Source organism: Gobius niger (genome assembly GCF_951799975.1).
Source record: "Gobius niger genome assembly, chromosome: 3".
Lineage (NCBI taxonomy): Eukaryota > Metazoa > Chordata > Actinopteri > Gobiiformes > Gobiidae > Gobius > Gobius niger.
Genome location: NC_136854.1, coordinates 363,600 through 381,548, shown reverse-complemented (window position 1 = coordinate 381,548; position 17,949 = coordinate 363,600). Strand labels below are relative to the sequence as shown.

The window sequence follows — 17,949 nt, the reverse complement described above, 5'->3', positions numbered from 1 at the left end:
GATGTCACAACAGCAACAGCCCGGCAGCAAAAACATTAAATTGAGTGGGAAGAAGCAACGTTATTCACTCAATTTGAAATGTAGAAGCTTCACTTTCTGTTTAGATTTAAACACCTGTAAAAACAGCCTCTTTAAATCCAGTTCTTATTTTTGTGTTTGGTTAACTTTGTGTCTTATTGTAAATGTTCCGTCTCCTCCAGACTGAGCAGCTGTAACCTGTCAGAGAGCAGCTGTGAAGCTCTGTCCTCAGTCCTCAGCTCCTCTAGTCTGACAGTCCTGGACCTCAGTAACAACGACCTGAAGGACTCAGGGCTGAAGATGTTGTCTGTTGGACTGAAGAGTCCTCACTGTAAACTGGAGCAGCTCAGGTCAGAGGGTTTATCTTTCTTTTTAAATTAATGTGTATTATTTGATAAATAAATGAACAGTTATTGTTTTTGGTTTGTAAGGTTTTAAGACATGATTAAAATATCCCTGTCCCAGCTCTTTAATATTTTTTGAAGATCATGTGTTTGTAGAGCATGTATTTGTAAGTTTTCATGAGATTACTGTACAGAAGCTGTGCTGCCTTTAGAACAAAAACACAGACTGCTCAGGTCGTGTTGAAACCTGAATTTTGTACCTGAGCAATGTGTTATAATATGATATTATATAATATGCGTCATGGTAGCATGTAAACAGGCAGAACCTCCCTCTCTCTTGGTACAGCTGCATTCTTTGCCTTTTTCTGCGAACTGCATATGTGGTTTCAGTGCTCCACATTGTTTTTCTGGATGCTTGTGTATGTCTTTGCCGTGTTTTTGTGGAGATTCAGTGGATTTTTTTTTTACTGCAGAGTCTATAATGGTCCTGAAGAAGCAGCTTTTTAAAGTAAACCAAGCAGCAGCTTATGAGCTGAAGATATTTGAGACACATTTCTTCTTCTGAAGCACTGAAGAGGCATCAAGAGCCCCTCAATATTAAAACAAACAGCAATTTGTAGCTTTTGATTCAGAAAAAGCTTTTATGTCATTGAACAGGAAGGGAAAGAGCGCCATGTTTTTTTTTTTTAAGAGAATGATTAGAACTAATTAGAACTTGCTTGCAGATTTGTATCTTGTTGTTGATGAAACTGAAATGCAGTGTGCGAAATACCCGGGGTCCCCATCTCCAAATTGTTACACAATACAGATATACATTTTCTCACCATAGCCTTTGCAATGTTGTGCGTTATTACAATGCAAGCAAACAACTGAATAAATGTCAGGTCTATCGACTCACAGCGCATTTGTTGAGAACTAGAGTTTCTTTCCAAGATAATAATTCGGGACTGAGACATGATTGCTGAGAACAGAGCTTCACAGCTGCTCTCTGACAGGTTACAGCTGCTCAGTCTGGAGAGAACACGTTGTTTTAAGTTTCGAAGGTTCATACTTACATAGACCTCACTCACAGAGTTTGTTGGAGGCTTTGACCACTGGCAGCAGCCTCAGCAGAGCCTCCTCTGAAGCACAGTATTTCTTCGTACGGTGCGATAATACTAGCCTAAAGGCTAACGCGCACCAGAACCCAGCGATGCACATCGTCCATGTGGGGTTTCAACACACACTGGAGCGCGCCGCATCACGGCACTTCAGAGGCTTTTCTCAAACTGTGCAGGGCTTCACACACGTGATTTATACATTTATCATAAGAAAAGAACATACCCATGTCCGTGTTGTAAGAGAGAGCAAGCGGGGCTCTTCTTTGCAGGTTTGAGTTGGCAACAGACACGAGTTGCTCCACATGCTCCACCTGAAGCATGAGCCCTGGCGATGGTTTGTCTCCGTGCTTTTTCTCATCCCTCCCAGCAAAGATTACAGCGCGCTCTTTGTCTGCCACTATGTGCCTCTTCAGGAAGGTTAAAAGCATGTGTTTTCCTCCGTGGTGTTACATCTGGATTCAGCAGAACTGAATGCCGACATGGGGTCTATCAACGCTGAGCATCACTGCAGCCTCAGTGTGCCTTCTGTTGTAGAAAATAAAGGAGACGGCTCTTTCGTCAAAGCGTCTCAGTGTGCTTTGGGCTTAACTGAATTTATGTTAAAGCCTATATAACCATGAAATACACCGAAGACGAAAAGGACACATACACATCTTGTACAACCAATCACACCGACCCCAGCTCATGGCCAACCCACGCCCAGCCTTCGCCCTGAAGATCAGGCCCCATTGGTCTGATGGGTCAATCAGGAGGGTCGGACCCACCTGCACCCCTCACGTATTTCGCACATTGCTGAAAGGTAATAACTGAGCACAGTGACTTTTAACAGCAGATTTAGAAGTTTATGCTCAATGCTCAAATACATGAACAATAACATAAAGGCTATATATAAAATATTAAAACTGCAAATCCAATCGCAATATTTGTCAGAAACATCCCAATTGTCTTTTTTTGGGGGTTTATTTTGTGTCAAAATCATGCAGCCACTTGCACATCTTTGATTAGTCTTTGAATCTTCTCCAGTGGCTGTTCTGAGCACAGCTGCTGGAGCTTATGAGATGCTCCTCATGTTCCTCCTGAGCCCCAGGAAGGAAACCACTGGACTTGTTAGATCAATGTGGCATTTTTAACCAACTAGAAAGTAGATGGTGAAGTATTGTTCAAGATGTGTTTGAGGTCATAGAGGGTATGTGAGTGATGTCACAACAGCCCGGCAGCAAAAGCATTAATTAACTGACAAGAACGCAACATTATTCACTCAATTTACAATGTAGAAGCTTCTCTTTCTGTTTAGATTTAAAATGTGCACATCCTCTTTGACCAAACACCTGCAAAAGCCAAACAGCCTCTTTAAATCCAGTTCTTATTATTGTGTTTGTGTAACTTTGTGTCTTATTGTAAATGTTCCGTCTCCTCCAGACTGAGCGGCTGTAACCTGTCAGAGAGCAGCTGTGAAGCTCTGTCCTCAGTCCTCAGCTCCTCTAGTCTGACAGTCCTGGACCTCAGTAAGAACGACCTGAAGGACTCAGGGCTGAAGATGTTGTCTGTTGGACTGAAGAGTCCTCACTGTAAACTGGAGCAGCTCAGGTCAGAGGGTTTACTCTTCATCTCTGTGAGTTTGTCATTTCTATGACTCTGTTTAACCCTGTGTGTTCAGACTGTCAGGGTGTCTGATCTCAGAGGAAGGCTGTGCTGCTCTGGCCTCAGCTCTGAGGTCCAACCCCTCCCATCTGACAGACCTGGACCTCAGCGTCAACCATCCAGGAGACACAGGAGTAAAACTCCTGACTGCTCTACAGGAGGAGCCCCACTGCTCACTCTCCACTCTCAGGTGAGGACAGTTATTACACAGTTATTACACAGTTATTATACAGTTATTACACAGTTATTACACAGTTATTACAGTCGACACAAACAAACTGTGGATCTGAGTCTGTGTCTGTTTCAGACTGAGTCCTGCTGGAGAACGATGGATGGGGCCCAGGAGATGTAAGTCTGACTCTTAATATACTTTTAAAATGTTCTGAGAAGATTTTCTTTTGTACAAGTTTCTCTCGTGTCGACAGCTGCGATATTGACGTCAGGAGAGTTTGAGCTGTTTTCACTCAAACCTTTAGAACTGAGACCTTCATTATTATTCTGGAGAAAGTTCATTTAACCCTGTGTTCATCCTGTGTTCATTTTGAACATTTTTAAATATTTATTGTTTTATTTCCTGACATTTTGTCTGTGTTGCAGCTTGAGACGTGGATTTCTGCAGAAAACGTTCTTTTAAGCCACATTTTCAGAATCTAGTGTTTGTTTTTCTCTCATGTCTTTTATTTGGTAGATCTGCATTTCCCTGTCGCCCCCTAGTGTACGAAAATGTACACGCCTAAAAACAGCCAAAACATCTACATTTTCAATGTTTTTTTTCCACTTTTTGCATAAATCACATGAACTACTTTAAACTTTTCCAAAACTACCAAACATGTAATAATGTTCTGGATTTTAACTTAAAATCACAGTTTCAAAACTTAAAGTTGAAAGAAATTGTTCCACAAAGACACAAAAGTGAGATTATATTTGTAATAATAAATTGTAGAGCTGAGCTGTTTCTTCACACTCAACATTATTGTCCATAAATCACTTGTTAATATTAATAATATTCTTATATTTTATATAAAACACAAAGACAAACAGATCCTGTAGTTTCCCCTGGGCCACAGCTTCAGTATAACCTGACTGTAAACACATGCATCTGTTACAATGTTAGAAAAGTGGAAAGTTCTGAAATGCAGTGAAAATGTCAAATTCATCTCCTTTTCTTCCTAATGAAACGCTGACATCACAGATATGTGACTTTTTTCCTGTATTACAGTGAGATTTAAAATGTGAAGTTTGATGTGAGAAAAGTCCAGGTTCTGCCATGGCTCCATTATATCCTAATGGGAAAATAACATGATTTCATTCATCTGGACGACAGGAACAAGGTCCAAACTGAAGAAATACAGGACAAATGTCAAACCTGACTCTTGTTCTGCAAAATGAAATGATCAAATATATGACTTTTATACGGCGACAGGGGAGCAAAGACAAAGGAAGTCATGAATGTTTTTATAATGAACAACTGGACATAAAGAATCGTCCACGACAGAAAAACTACAAATGCTTCAAATCCATTTTTTGCTGATCTTTGACACGTCCAAGGCTCTAAACACCACATCAGTCCCAGCTCTGAACTCTTCATTATTATAAAGAGAAGCAGCTTTTTATGTTGTTTGTGACAAACTTCAAAGGTTTGGTTTGAATCTGGCAAATAAAGGGTTAAAACTCCCAAATAAATCACATGTTTGGGAGTTTTGAGAAGGTGAGAAGTGATTCCTGAGATTCTGTCCATTTGTGTACACTAGGGGGCGACAGAAAGAAAACTGAAGGACGACACAAAGGTTAAACCTGAGACTTTATCAGTCCTCACACAGCCCCGCCCACTGTCACACAGCCCCGCCCACTGACACACAGCCCCGCCCACTGTCACACAGCCCCGCCCACTGTCACACAGCCCCGCCCACTGTCACACAGCCCAGCCCACTGTCACACAGCCCCGCCCACTGTCACACAGCCCCACCCACTGTCACACAGCCCCGCCCACTGTCACACAGCCCCACCCACTGTCACACAGCCCCGCCCACTGACACACAGCCCACCACGTTTGAACCTGAAACAGTTGTTTGAGAATTAGAACGGAAAGTACATTTATTATTTAGAAAATAAACAGTTTTGTTTTTAAATATTCTTAAATCCTTAATTTATTTATTTTTTGTTCTTGATAAAGCACTTTCTAAGAGTTTAAATGTAAATGTTCATTATGTTTCTTTATCTGCGACACAAACAAGAATTCAAGTTTTAATATGAAAGAAAATGTTTGTTAAATGTGACTTCAGAACATTCCAGGTTATGTGTGGCTACGTCACAAGAGAAACTAAACTGAAACATAAATAAATGAGCTCAGCTTCACTCAGACGATCCTGTGAAGCCTTTGGAACAGAAGCATTTTTACAGAAACAATCATTAAAGCTCCTGTTTTAGTCTATTGTCGGGGTGAAATGTTACAAACTGTGGCTTAAAAATGTGCTTCATTTCTTCATTTTAATTTTTTTTTTAAGTGAAACAATAATTAAACCGATCACATATTTGTTAATTTTCATATTTGAATCTTTGAGTCCATTTCAAATCAATATAAATGTGGTTCTCCTCTAAAGAGTGAACAGGGACTAACTGCTGCTGTGTTTTCTCTCCGTCAGATTTCACTGAACTCTCTCTGGATCCAAACACAGCTCACAGAAAACTCAAACTGTCTGACAACAACAAGAAGGCCACAAATGTGAGAGAAGTTCAGCCGTATCCAGATCATCAGGACAGATTTGACTGGTGGTCTCAGCTTCTGTGTGACTCTGGTCTGACTGGGCGCTGTTACTGGGAGGTCCAGTGGAGAGGAGGGGTTTATATATCAGTGTCTTACAGAAGAATCTGGAGGAAAGGACCAGGTGATGACATTGGGTTTGGACACAATAATCAGTCCTGGAGTCTGGACTGCTCTGAAGTTGGTTTCTCTGTTTGGCATAAAAACAAAGAAACCCTCCTCCCTCAGCCCGGCTCCTCCTCTGGGACAGTAGGGGTGTATGTGGACTGTGCTGCTGGCTCTCTGTCCTTCTACACAGTCTCCTCTGAGGAACTGATCCACCTCCACACCTTCAACACCACCTTCACTCACACCCTGATCCCTGGGTTTGGGCTCTGTTACGACTCCTCAGTGTCTCTGTCAGACTGAGGATCAGAGTCTCAATTATACAGATGAGTTTCAGTCACATGACCTTTTCCTGACATTCCTTTCCCAGTTCATTGATTAAACAAAGTAAATCATTAGAGATGTTGGAAAATCTCCTTCAGATAAATAAATAAAATAACTAAACCGTATGAAGGGAAACTCTCGGTCACGTCTTTGTCTTTTTCTAAAGCCTTTTGTTCCAGAATCCTGAGTTCAACGTCTGTCATTAAAACCACTCAATAAATGAATGAATAACATTGATTTAAATATGTGACCAATGCAAAGTGGATTTATTATTCATCATTTTTCATTTATTTAACAATAAACTCGTCACTTCTATCACCGTGTCGTTCATTTGTAAGTTACACATTCCCTGATTTTTGTCTTTAAGGTCATTGTTCAAACTCCTCAGGTGATTCTCGTCTCGTGTGAATCGACGAGTCGGAGGAAACCATTTTAAACGGTTTCCAAACCAGTCCCTGCAGGATTTCACGATGTTGTGATCGCAACTATTAACGAAACATCAACAAAACTCCGAGAAATCAGTGCAGAGTCGCAACTTTCCCGCAACTATTCCAATAATCCGCAATTTCCTTCAAAACCTTCCCTTAACTCCACAATTAACTAAAGCGAGTTTCTGATCATTTAAATATATTTTACTTGTTATTTCTTCGTGTATTTGTCTCCGCATCAGACTGAAGGACTTTCACTTCTGCTCCGCCTCCTCTCACTCGCCTGGGCCTGAAGCCCCGCCTCCTCTCACTCGTCTGGGCCTGAAGCCCCGCCTCCTCTCACTCGCCTGGGCCTGAAGCTCCGCCTCCTCTCACTCGCCGGGGCCTGAAGCTCCGCCTCCTCTCACTCGTCTGGGCCTGAAGCCCCGCCTCCTCTCACTCGCCTGGGCCTGAAGCTCCGCCTCCTCTCACTCGCCTGGGCCTGAAGCCCCGCCTCCTCTCACTCGTCTGGGCCTGAAGCCCCGCCTCCTCTCACTCGCCTGGGCCTGAAGCTCCGCCTCCTCTTACTCGCCTGGGCCTGAAGCTCCGCCTCCTCTCACTCGCCTGGGCCTGAAGCTCCGCCTCCTCTCACTCGCCTGGGCCTGAAGCTCCGCCTCCTCTCACTCGCCTGGGCCTGAAGCTCCGCCTCCTCTCACTCGCCTGGGCCTGAAGCTCCGCCTCCTCTCACTCGCCTGGGCCTGAAGCTCCGCCTCCTCTCACTCGCCTGGGCCTGAAGCTCCTGAAATCCTGGAGGGACTGCCACACCAACCATGTTAAGTCAATGGGAAATGAGTCAAACTGCTCTGGAACTTTACCTTTATCTATGTCACTTCCTGTCAGCAGCTTCAAAAATCGAATTAAAATAACTTTTCTGCCCAACATTCCTTCATTCAAATCACTGCTTCACTGAACTGATAATGATGTGACCGATGTTATTCTTGTAAATTAGTCATATTTTCAGAAGCATCAAACCTGTCATGTGACCTTTAATGGACAAAAGTAGAATCTGGAAACATCCGTGTTTCACCTGCAGCGTCTGGCCTTAAATGAAACCTTTTCTTTTCCACCTTTGAGGCGAGCGGTTCACGCCTGATTTGGCCTCCGTTACCCTCAACACAGGGGGTCGGGTCCTGTTTGCGCCACATTAATCCTGTAATGTTTCCATGACGTTACTCGAGTACAAATGTAGCTCCTCCCACTTGTGCCTCTTTCAAACACATGAGTCTAATCACTGACTGTGGAGTCACGTGAGGCGGAGCTGCTCTTTGCTCCTGGTCGGGCAGGTTCCACAGCATTTCTGCACACTGTCTGCTGTATGAGCCTCTCCTGTCACCTGTCTGCAGCCCCGCCCACCTGGACTCAAGCCCCGCCCACCTGGACCGCAGCCAATCCAGGTGCGGCTCTTAGTCGCTCCAGGAAGAAACGCACAAACCGGTCTCTCCGTCAGACGCACTTAGTCAAATAGTCAGTAACATTATTAACATTAAAGCCGCAAGCAGCGATGGAGGCCCTCGCCCCTGGGACACTCCCCCCCTTTGCGACTGCCCACGCTCGCTCTCGTCCCTTGCGACCACCCCCGCTTCTTTGCCCCAAGTCAACAAACAAAAACAAACAAAAGAGTCAAGGTCAGAGTTGATCCAGCAGTCTCATTGTTGGGAGCCCAATGCTCGACCTATGATGCTGCACAGGCACAGAAAATGTAACAGCCAACCTGACAAATATCTATGAAATGTCTCGCGCTCATGTGTTTTAGGCTTGGATAATGTGTCCAGTGGCCCATGTAAAAGGAGAAAGCATTAGAAAAGTGTCAAGGCTTTGTTTGGACGAGCACCTGAGACGACCACACTACCACTGAGCCACCATGAGCAATGTTCCCGAGTCCAAAAGAAGAAGAAACAAAAAAAGAGTCAAGGTTGGGATCGATCCAGCCGTCTTATGGAAGGGAACCCAGCACTCTACCAATTGAGCTTCACAGACTGAGTGAATGACACAGACGATTTTACATTAATCTTTTGAAAGACCGCACTGGTGTATTTGCAGAAACCGGTCTTACAGTTTAGGCAATAATATATTTAAACATTTTGTAATTAGGGTAAATTCCCCTGGTCGCCCAAAGATTTGTTGAGAGGGTGCTCCAGCCCTGCAGCACCCTCGATATTGAAGCAATATTTGGTTGAGACCCGTATAGTACGAGGAACACACAGAGAGACGGACAGGAAACAGCCAAACTGAACTTCCTGTGATTGTACAGTCCAAAAAAAGATGAATATGCAGCAAAAAACGTCCAAATTAAATCTTCTTCTTTCGATGACAGAGGGGTAGTGTAAATACGTACAAGTCCAAAGATGTGGCTTTTGTGAAGAAAGGGGGAAATAAGGGAATTTTACAAATTTCAGGACAAACTCTGGCTATTTTCACAGAGGATGGGTGGGCCACTTACAAGCCACTTGAAAGGCCAGTTGAAAGTGAAAATGGCCGCCTCCCTGTGCATCCGGTCGTGGCGCTCCAATTCAGTTTTTGGTTTGTCCTGATGTCCCCTTTTACTGTGGCGAAGGGTTTGGGCGTACGCCAAAAACGTGCGTTTTAAGGGTCAACTTCGAGTGGGCGCGGTGGAGCCATTTTGTTGTGGGCGCAGCAAATTAGTCTATTACCAAACATTTTCACGGCACCCCAATATCGCCGCCAAATTTGGTGAGTTTTCGGCCCCATTTAGCGGGGCAAAAGTACGATCAGGCCAGGGACTGTTATGTCTAAATGCAGCTTCTTTATTAGTTTTATTTTAAACTTGATTTGACGATGTAGCGAGAAGAACCAACATTTATATTGAATAGTTGCACAAACTCCCTAACTTTAATCAGATCTGAAAATGCTCAGTTTCATGTTTATTATTTTAGCTGAGTCATGTTTATCACTATTTTCTAATTAAACTATAGTTGTAATCTCTGTAGCTGTAATACTGAGCTGTGGCTGTAGATGGCACTGTCTGTCTTTGCTCAAAATGAGGGACTGATTTCTAAACTAGATTTCTAAATGTAGAATCTCAAATATATGTAAATAAAGTAAATAATCAATTATCAACAGAACATGATAATAATTGTCAACAGTGTCATAGAACAAGTGTCCTCATACAGATACTTAGGTCCGATGGTGTCTGACAGCTTGATCTGGAGTGAACATGTAGATACTTGTACAGATCAGTCCAAAGGCTGCGTTTCCTCTGAAGGCTGTGTTTGTTTGAGTGTGTGCAGAGATCAGGGCTATATTTTACAGTGCAGTTTGTAAACATTGTGAGATATGGTTTGTCCGTGTGGTCCGGCTCCCTGACAGTCCAGAGTCAGATCCCCCCCTAAGTTCACTGGGCAGGGGGAGGCCTACAGCTGTGGATCCTCTGTCCTTCCCTCCTCTCCGAGACACAATCAGTTGTTCTCTAAATATTATCCATTCAACATCCCCTTGGCTCCGCTGTCTGACAATAGCTTTTTTTTCTTTAAATATTTTTATTTATCTCACTATACAAGTCTGCGCAGAGCAGGGTTCACTACTGACACCTACAGGCGAAAACAAACTCAAGAGAAAAGCTGTGGTCAGTTTGAAACAAAGGATTAATAAAACACACGTTATGATTTTGTCCCTTTGATCTGGAAAGAATCACAAACTCATGAACTTTCTAACTCATGTAATGTTCAAATACATTGTCACTTTTTACCCCAAAACTGTCCATCCTGACACTGACAGAGACTCTAATGTTCAGACTGTTCTCACCACTGAGGATATGAAGAGTCTGGACAATCATCTACAAACTATATCTATGATTAGAGTCATTATTGTGATCCTCGTGAGGTGATTCATGTGAACAGTGGATCAAAGTGTGACGTCCTGCAGGTCTGAGAATGGAGCAGAGAGATCAGGATGGAGCCACTGACAGCCCCAAAGCTCAGAGGTGAGAGGTCAGGCCCTGTTTAACACATTTGTAATCATGCTTAGTCTGACGGTTTTGTGTTTGTCCCATGACTTTGTGAAACAGGCTCCAGCAGAAACCTGAGTTTGGAGACAGCAGGTCCTTCATGAGAGACGGGTCAGAAGTCAAACCCACTGATGGAAAAACACAGGCAACAATTAGAAACTTGGAACGACAACAGGAAAGAACAAGGTGAAATCATCAAAACACATGATTTAAGTCCTAAATTAATGACTGATTTAACACATTCACTGATAAATGAACAAAATATGTTTTTCTTTCAGGCTAAAGCTGCAAAAGAACACTCCATCTGTGGTACGCTCATTAGTTTATTTCATTTCATGTCACTTTACATTTTATTTTTATTCCATTCAGTTAAAGAAAAGCAATAAAACCACATAAAAAATACTTAATGAAAGAGAAGTAGCTGAAAGAAGTCGGAGCTTACAATTCATTATATTATGTATTTTTAAATTGTAGTTTTTTCTTCAAATACACAATGAAAAAAGGAGAGCCAGAAGAGGCAGTTGTTTTTTATAGGAAATATTAAAAGTTATTCAGAGACCCCACGCCGCGCCCACATAATCACAGCTCCTCCTCAGCCCCTGGTGATCACCGGGCCCCACAGGAGACTCTACACCTGAACCCCGTGTTTCACATGGGTCGGGTCGAATTATTTTCCTCACATTGTTAAGGGTTTAAATATAAAGTGCTGTTCAATCCATAAATGTCACACAAATGGTCCGCTAGAAATGACGAAAATGGTTAGCTCGGCTAAACGCTAATCCGTGAAAAAAAAAGACAATTTTTATTTGATTAAATCCAAATCCCCACTTTCCCACTGAAAAAGCACAAAGCACAAGCCAATTGGGGACAATGACGTGACATTCGAGGTTAGATCAGGCCCGACCCGACCCGAGCCCCCGGGCCTGAAGCACAGCCTGACCCAGGTCTCGGTCAGAGCCTCTGCACAGTGCATTCTTCAGCAGCACCGTGTGTGAGAGGTACATGGCTACGTGCACGGAGCACAGCAGCGGCATCTTCTGTACCCTGTAGTTAAACTGTCCAACGCTTCACCTCAAAGGCTTTGTGTGGATCGTTTGGTGAAACATTGGACACTTTAACTACAGAGTACAGACGATGACTCAAGAACCGTCATTGTATATGTTTCATGTTGCTCGATTGAACCCCCCAGAAAATGCTCGTTTGTGAACCTGTTCACCAACAATGGCAATAAAAAGGATTCTGATTCTGACTAGTTTGCAAGATGAAAAGTGCGCTAAAGCTCCTCCCCCTGCTCCTGATTGGACCTGACAGGCTGGTTCACAGAAACGGTTTCACATGACCTCAAGCACAATGGGAGCAGAAACAGAAATGTTATGTTTATATTTGTTGTGTGTAGTTCCAGCCTGTTGAAGTTACAGGGTCTTGGTCAGTGTTGACCTGGTCCTGGTCTGAAATAAGGGCTGCACCAGTGACAGCAGAAAGGACCTCCTGATGTCCATGCTGTGAGGGAGGTGTGATCAGCTGATGATTGTTCCTGTAATACGAGTCAGCTCCGTTCACTGGACACGGTCTGATGTTGTGAGACCCACAACATACAATGAACCAGAAACATCAGTGATGATCCGGCCCAGAGCATCTTTAGGATGTTCTCTCCATGAGCGGCTCTGGAAGCATGGATACAAATCTGAGGCATTGGCCAAAGGTTCCAGTAAAGAACGATCCTGATGAAAGCAAACATGTGTTTTATTCATAATGGAAACATCATGCCTTGACAATCTGTATTGTATTTGAAAAAATATTTAGTGAAAACTAAACTGGTAAAAAGGTTGAATGTTATGTTCTAACTACAAAGTTATTAAGGTTTGAACATTAACCCCCAGGACTCTGGACAAACAATGGAGGAGCCAGAGCCCAGAGAGGACGGAGCCCAGAGGTGAGATCCACCACAGTTCTCCATGTCAGATTCAGACCTAAAGTGTCTCCAGTTTGAAAAAATCTGCTCCTGGACCGTGAAAGACAGACAGTATTTCTAAAAGAAAAGAGGAAAGATGTATTAAAGTTTCTGGTTTCTTTGATGGAGCAGATGATCCTTTCCTGAGTCTGATCCAGGACAGTCCCGTGTGTTTCACTGAAGTGTTTTCTTCTTTGTCTCAGGATCCTCCAGAAACATCCTCCGTCTGAACCTGGTCCCAGCTGTGAGTCCCTCAGGAGTGACCGGTCGATGGGACGTCCAATACACTTCAGGACAGAGCGGTGAGTTTTGACTCTGTGTATTATGGAATATTATTGTCACATAAAGAGAAGGATCTAAGAAAGATTTATTGAAGGAAACAAAGTTATTTCAATCACAAAAGATCAAGAACTAAAATCCAGATAATAGACTTTTATCTGGAAAGCCTGTAAATAATTGTAGCTTTTTATCCCCTTTTAAGTGTTTGATGAAAACTACATTGTAACTTAATTCAATATAATTTATCTCTCACTTGTTTATCCTCAAATAAACCAGGATCCATCACATTTAATATAAACATTTCATGTTGTAAATGTTTTTGTCTGTGTTAGACCCAGTGTTGACGTCAGACCAGAAGGTTCTGAACCAGGCCCCGTCTGTGAGTCCCTCAGGAGCGACTGGTCCATGATGAGACCACCGAACTTCTCCTCAGATCTGTAAGATTGAGTTTGTTTAAACACAAGGACAGACAGTGGTTTAATGAGGTTCTGAAAGTGTGAGAGAAACAGCTGAATCCTGAGGTGTTTGTTGTGTCTCTGTCACAGAGTGGAGCAGGCTCCAGAGCTCAGAGCTCAGCAACATCACACTCAGCTGGACTCCATATTTAAGGTGTGTCCTTCACTCAAGTTTGGAGATGTTCAGATGAATGGACTTGTTTCACACAGATCTGACACTGACTGCATTTGTGTTGTTTCTAATGTGTCTGTGCAGCTTCTGGAGGAGGACATCTTCACTTTTGTCCAGAAGGAGCTGAAGAAGCTCCACAAGGTTCTGAGCACAGATTACCCAGAATGCTTAGAGCCTGTGGAGGATGAGGATGGAGAGGCTTTTCTGAAGATCACTGTGAACTTCCTGAGGAGGAGGCAGCAGAAGGAGCTGGCTGAGTGTCTGTGGAGCAGTAGGTCCATTTCACTCAGTCATTTGATCTTCTCTGAGACTCAGGCTCTGTCTGTGTCTTCATTCAGGGAGATGTTCTGGAGTTCTTCAGCGTAAACTGAAGCGTGACCTGCAGCAGAAGTGTCAGTTTGTGTCTGAGGGCGTGGCTAAAGCAGGAAGCCCCGCCCTCCTGCAGCAGATCTACACAGAGCTCTACATCACAGAGGGAGGGGCCTCAGAGGTCAACCAGGAACATGAGGTCAGACACATGGAAACAGCCTCCAGGAAAGCAGGCGGAGCAGAGACAGCCATCACATGTGAAGACATGTTTAAAGGCCCCGCGGACAAAGAGGCGCCCGTCAGAACAGTGCTGACAAAGGGAGTGGCTGGCATCGGGAAAACACTGCTCACTCAGAAGTTCAGTCTGGACTGGGCTGAAGGCAAAGCCCACCAGGACGTCCAGCTGCTGTTCCCCTTCACTTTCAGAGCACTCAATGTGCTGAAGGACAGGAGCTTCAGCCTGGTGCAGCTGCTCCATCACTTCTTTAGAGCAACAGAAGAAGTGAGCAGCTTTGAAGATCTGCAGCTGCTCTTCATCTTTGACGGTCTGGACGAGTGCAGACTTCCTCTGGACTTCACCCAAACCAGGGCCCTGACGGAGCCCACAGAGAGCGCCTCAGTGGAGGAGCTGCTGGTGAACCTCATCAGGGGGAGCCTGCTTCCCTCCGCTCGCCTCTGGATAACCACACGCCCCGCGGCGGCCAATCAGATCCCTGCTGAGTGCGTCTCCATGGTGACAGAGGTGCGAGGGTTCAACGACCCACAGAAGGAGCTGTACTTCAGGAACAGGTTCAGAGACGAGGCCCACACAATCATCTCCCACATCAAGACGTCTCGAAGCCTCCACATCATGTGCTTCATGCCAGTCTTCTGCTGGATCCTCTCCACAGTCCTGGAGCATGTGCTGAAGACCAGAGAGAGAGCAGAGCTGCCCAAGACCCTGACTCAGATGTACATCCACTTCCTGGTGGTTCAGGCCAAAGTCAAGAACATCAAGTATGAAGGAGGATCTGAGACAGACCCACACTGGAGTCCACAGACCAGGAAGATGGTGCAGTCTCTGGGAAAACTGGCCTTTGAGCAGCTGCAGAAAGGAAACCTGATCTTCTACGAGAGTGACCTGAGCGAGTGTGGGCTGGACGCTGCAGCCGCCTCAGTGTACTCCGGAGTCTTCACACAGGTCTTTAGAGAGGAGCCAGGCCTGTACCAGGACAAGGTCTACTGCTTCATCCATCTGACTGTGCAGGAGTTTCTGGCTGCTCTTCACGTCCATCAGATCTTCGTCCAGACTGGAGTCAACCTGCTCTCCACAAAAACACAGAAGTCCACTCTGCTCAGAGTCAAACGTAAACTGAAACATCTGCATCAGACGGCTGTGGACCAGGCCTTACAGAGTCCAAACGGACACCTGGACTTGTTCCTGCGCTTCCTCCTGGGTCTTTCACTGCCGACCAATCAGAGCCTTCTCCAAGGTCTGCTGACACAGACAGGAAGTAGCTCCCAGACCAATCAGGAAACAGCTGAGTACATCAAGCAGAAGCTGAGTGAGGAAGTGTCTGCAGAGAGAAGCATCAGCCTGCTCCACTGTCTGAATGAACTGAATGATGGTTCTCTGGTGGAGCAGGTCCAACAGTACCTGAGCTCAGGACGTCTGTCTGAAGGTGGACTGTCTCCTGCTCAGTGGTCAGCTCTGGCCTTCATCTTACTGTCATCAGAAGAAGCTCTGGAGCAGTTTGAGCTGAAGAAATACTGTGCTTCAGAGGAGGCTCTGCTGAGGCTGCTGCCAGTGGTCAAAGCCTCCAACAAAGCTCTGTGAGTGAGGTCTATGTAAGTGTGAACCTTCTAAACTTCTCCTAAAACAGTGTGTTCTCTCCAGACTGAGCAGCTGTAACCTGTCAGAGAGCAGCTGTGAAGCTCTGTCCTCAGTCCTCAGCTCCTCTAGTCTGACAGTCCTGGACCTCAGTAACAACGACCTGAAGGACTCAGGGCTGAAGATGTTGTCTCTTGGACTGAAGAGTCCTCACTGTAAACTGGAGCAGCTCAGGTCAGAGGGTTTATCTTTCTTTTTAAATTAATATTTATTATTTTCTAAATGTATGAACACAGCTGTTGTTCTTGGTCGGTAAAGGTTAAGATCTTATTAAAGGAATAGGCCACCGTTTTTACATACTAAGATATGTTCTTACCTCACTTTAGACGTGTTAATATATCCCCGTCTGGTCTTTGTCCGCGCGCTCTGTCAGGCAAACGCAGCACATACGCAGCCTCTCCCACATGTCACATAGCTCCGAAAAAGCTCACGATAGAAGCTACCAAGCTCTTCCACGTGTTCCCTATTTAAATAAAGTTACGTGAAGTGTTTTCATGCGAAGTATATTTACCCAGAAATGTAGCATGTCAATTTTATAAGCAAATAAAAAGGGGGACTATATTGTGAGGCGTAATGATACGAGGAGCACAGCGTCCGCGTAGTAACTCCTAAAGACTTCCCCCGCTCACTTCCGTCAATAACCTTTAGGAGTTACTGCGCGGACGTTTTACTCCTCGTATCATTACGCCTCACAATATAGTCCCCCTTTTTATTTGCTTATAAAATCGACATGCTACATTTCTGTGTAAATATACTTCGCATGAAAACACTTCACGTAACTTTATTTAAATAGGGAACACGTGGAAGAGCTTGGTAGCTTCTATCGTGAGCTTTTTCGGAGCTATGTAACATGTGGGAGAGGCTGCGTATGTGCTCCGTTTGCCTGGCAGAGCGCACGGACAAAGACCAGACGGGGATATATTAACACGTCTAAAGTGAGCTAAGAACATATCTTAGTATGTAAAAACGGTGGCCTATTCCTTTAAAATATCCCAGTGTCAGTTTTCTGAACAAGTAGATCATGTATTTGTACATTTTTATGAGATTACTGCACAGAAACTGTGCTGCCTCAGGAAAATATAGCATATAGTGTTTAAACCTGAATTTTGTACCTGAACAATGTTTTTTTCAGTTTGATTCCAGTAAAGACAGTAAAGACTATGATCCTCACTGTTAAACGATACCAGTATAGAATCAATATAAAGTTTATGTACTCGAGGTACCGAACAAAATCTTATGTCTGTAGAGATGTTTTGATGTTGTTGGTCCAGGGACAGCTCTAAAGGAAGTGAGAGTTTCAGCTCAAATTAAAGATACACATTTAAAGAAAGGGCTTTGTAATTAAGTGCTTTATTTGTCGTTGTACAACCGTACAATGAAATATTGTTCAGGTGTTAGTCCTGAGCCGCTGTGGCCGATCTGAGCCTCATGTTTGTGGAGGTCGAGGAAACCGCCTTCAGTCTCCTCTGATCCTCTGAAACAGTGCAGCGTCTCCTGGGTGTGTCCCTGTTTCAGAGCATGGTGTCCTGCACTGGTCAGCTCCTCCTTCCTCTTCCTCCTGCGCAGCTCCCTCTGCTCCGCAACAGTTTTTCACCATCGTCTGGGAAGAGCTGAGCAGTTAATCTGTTTTATTCAGTTTTATTCAGTGAACGTCCATTAGCCAGAACAATAGAAGGCATGTGTGGCTTAGCTGTGAGTCTTGTCCGGATACTTCCTACTTTTTCCATTCCTTGTTTCCTGCAGCTCCTCTTGTGACGCCTCTACTGTGCTGCTTCTACAATATCTGTATCTAAAACCAAGTATTGTTAAAGTAGTGATATTAAAAATAATTGTACAGTCCCAGCTTTAGACAGAGTGACTGAACAGGGACCAATCAGAGGAGGAGGTGGGCGGGGATAGTGTGTCCTGACTCTTCATTGGTTGAAGCGCCTCATGTTCTGTCTCTTTTAAATGATCGACTCTGCTTGATGAGATGTTAAATATTGTTCAAGATGTGTTTGAGGTCATAGAGGGTATGTGAGTGATGTCACAACAGCCCGGCAGCAAAAGCATTAAATTAACTGGCAAGTACGCAACATTATTCACTCAATTTACAATGTAGAAGCTTCTCTTTCTCTTCAGATTTAAAATGTTCACATCCTCTTTGATCAAACACCTGCAAAAGCCTAACAGCCTCTTTAAATCCAGTT

The 17,949-nt window shown here is 44.2% G+C and overlaps 1 protein-coding gene across 1 annotated transcript in view; it reads left to right on the top strand.

Moving 5' to 3' along the window:
- The window catches only part of LOC306960548 (uncharacterized protein), a gene marked incomplete at its 3' end in the record, with an annotated part of 105,896 nt that overhangs the window by 83,522 nt on the left and 4,425 nt on the right, over window positions 1–17,949 (top strand). Inside the window, exons 5-14 of the mRNA XM_079552981.1 lie at window positions 201–368; window positions 3,120–3,293; window positions 3,411–3,451; window positions 5,746–6,262; window positions 8,104–8,154; window positions 12,879–12,977; window positions 13,500–13,563; window positions 13,666–13,852; window positions 13,920–15,702; window positions 15,767–15,934. Coding sequence (XP_079409107.1) covers window positions 201–368; window positions 3,120–3,293; window positions 3,411–3,451; window positions 5,746–6,262; window positions 8,104–8,154; window positions 12,879–12,977; window positions 13,500–13,563; window positions 13,666–13,852; window positions 13,920–15,702; window positions 15,767–15,934 — 3,252 coding nt within the window. The remainder of the gene's footprint in view (window positions 1–200; window positions 369–3,119; window positions 3,294–3,410; window positions 3,452–5,745; window positions 6,263–8,103; window positions 8,155–12,878; window positions 12,978–13,499; window positions 13,564–13,665; window positions 13,853–13,919; window positions 15,703–15,766; window positions 15,935–17,949) is intronic.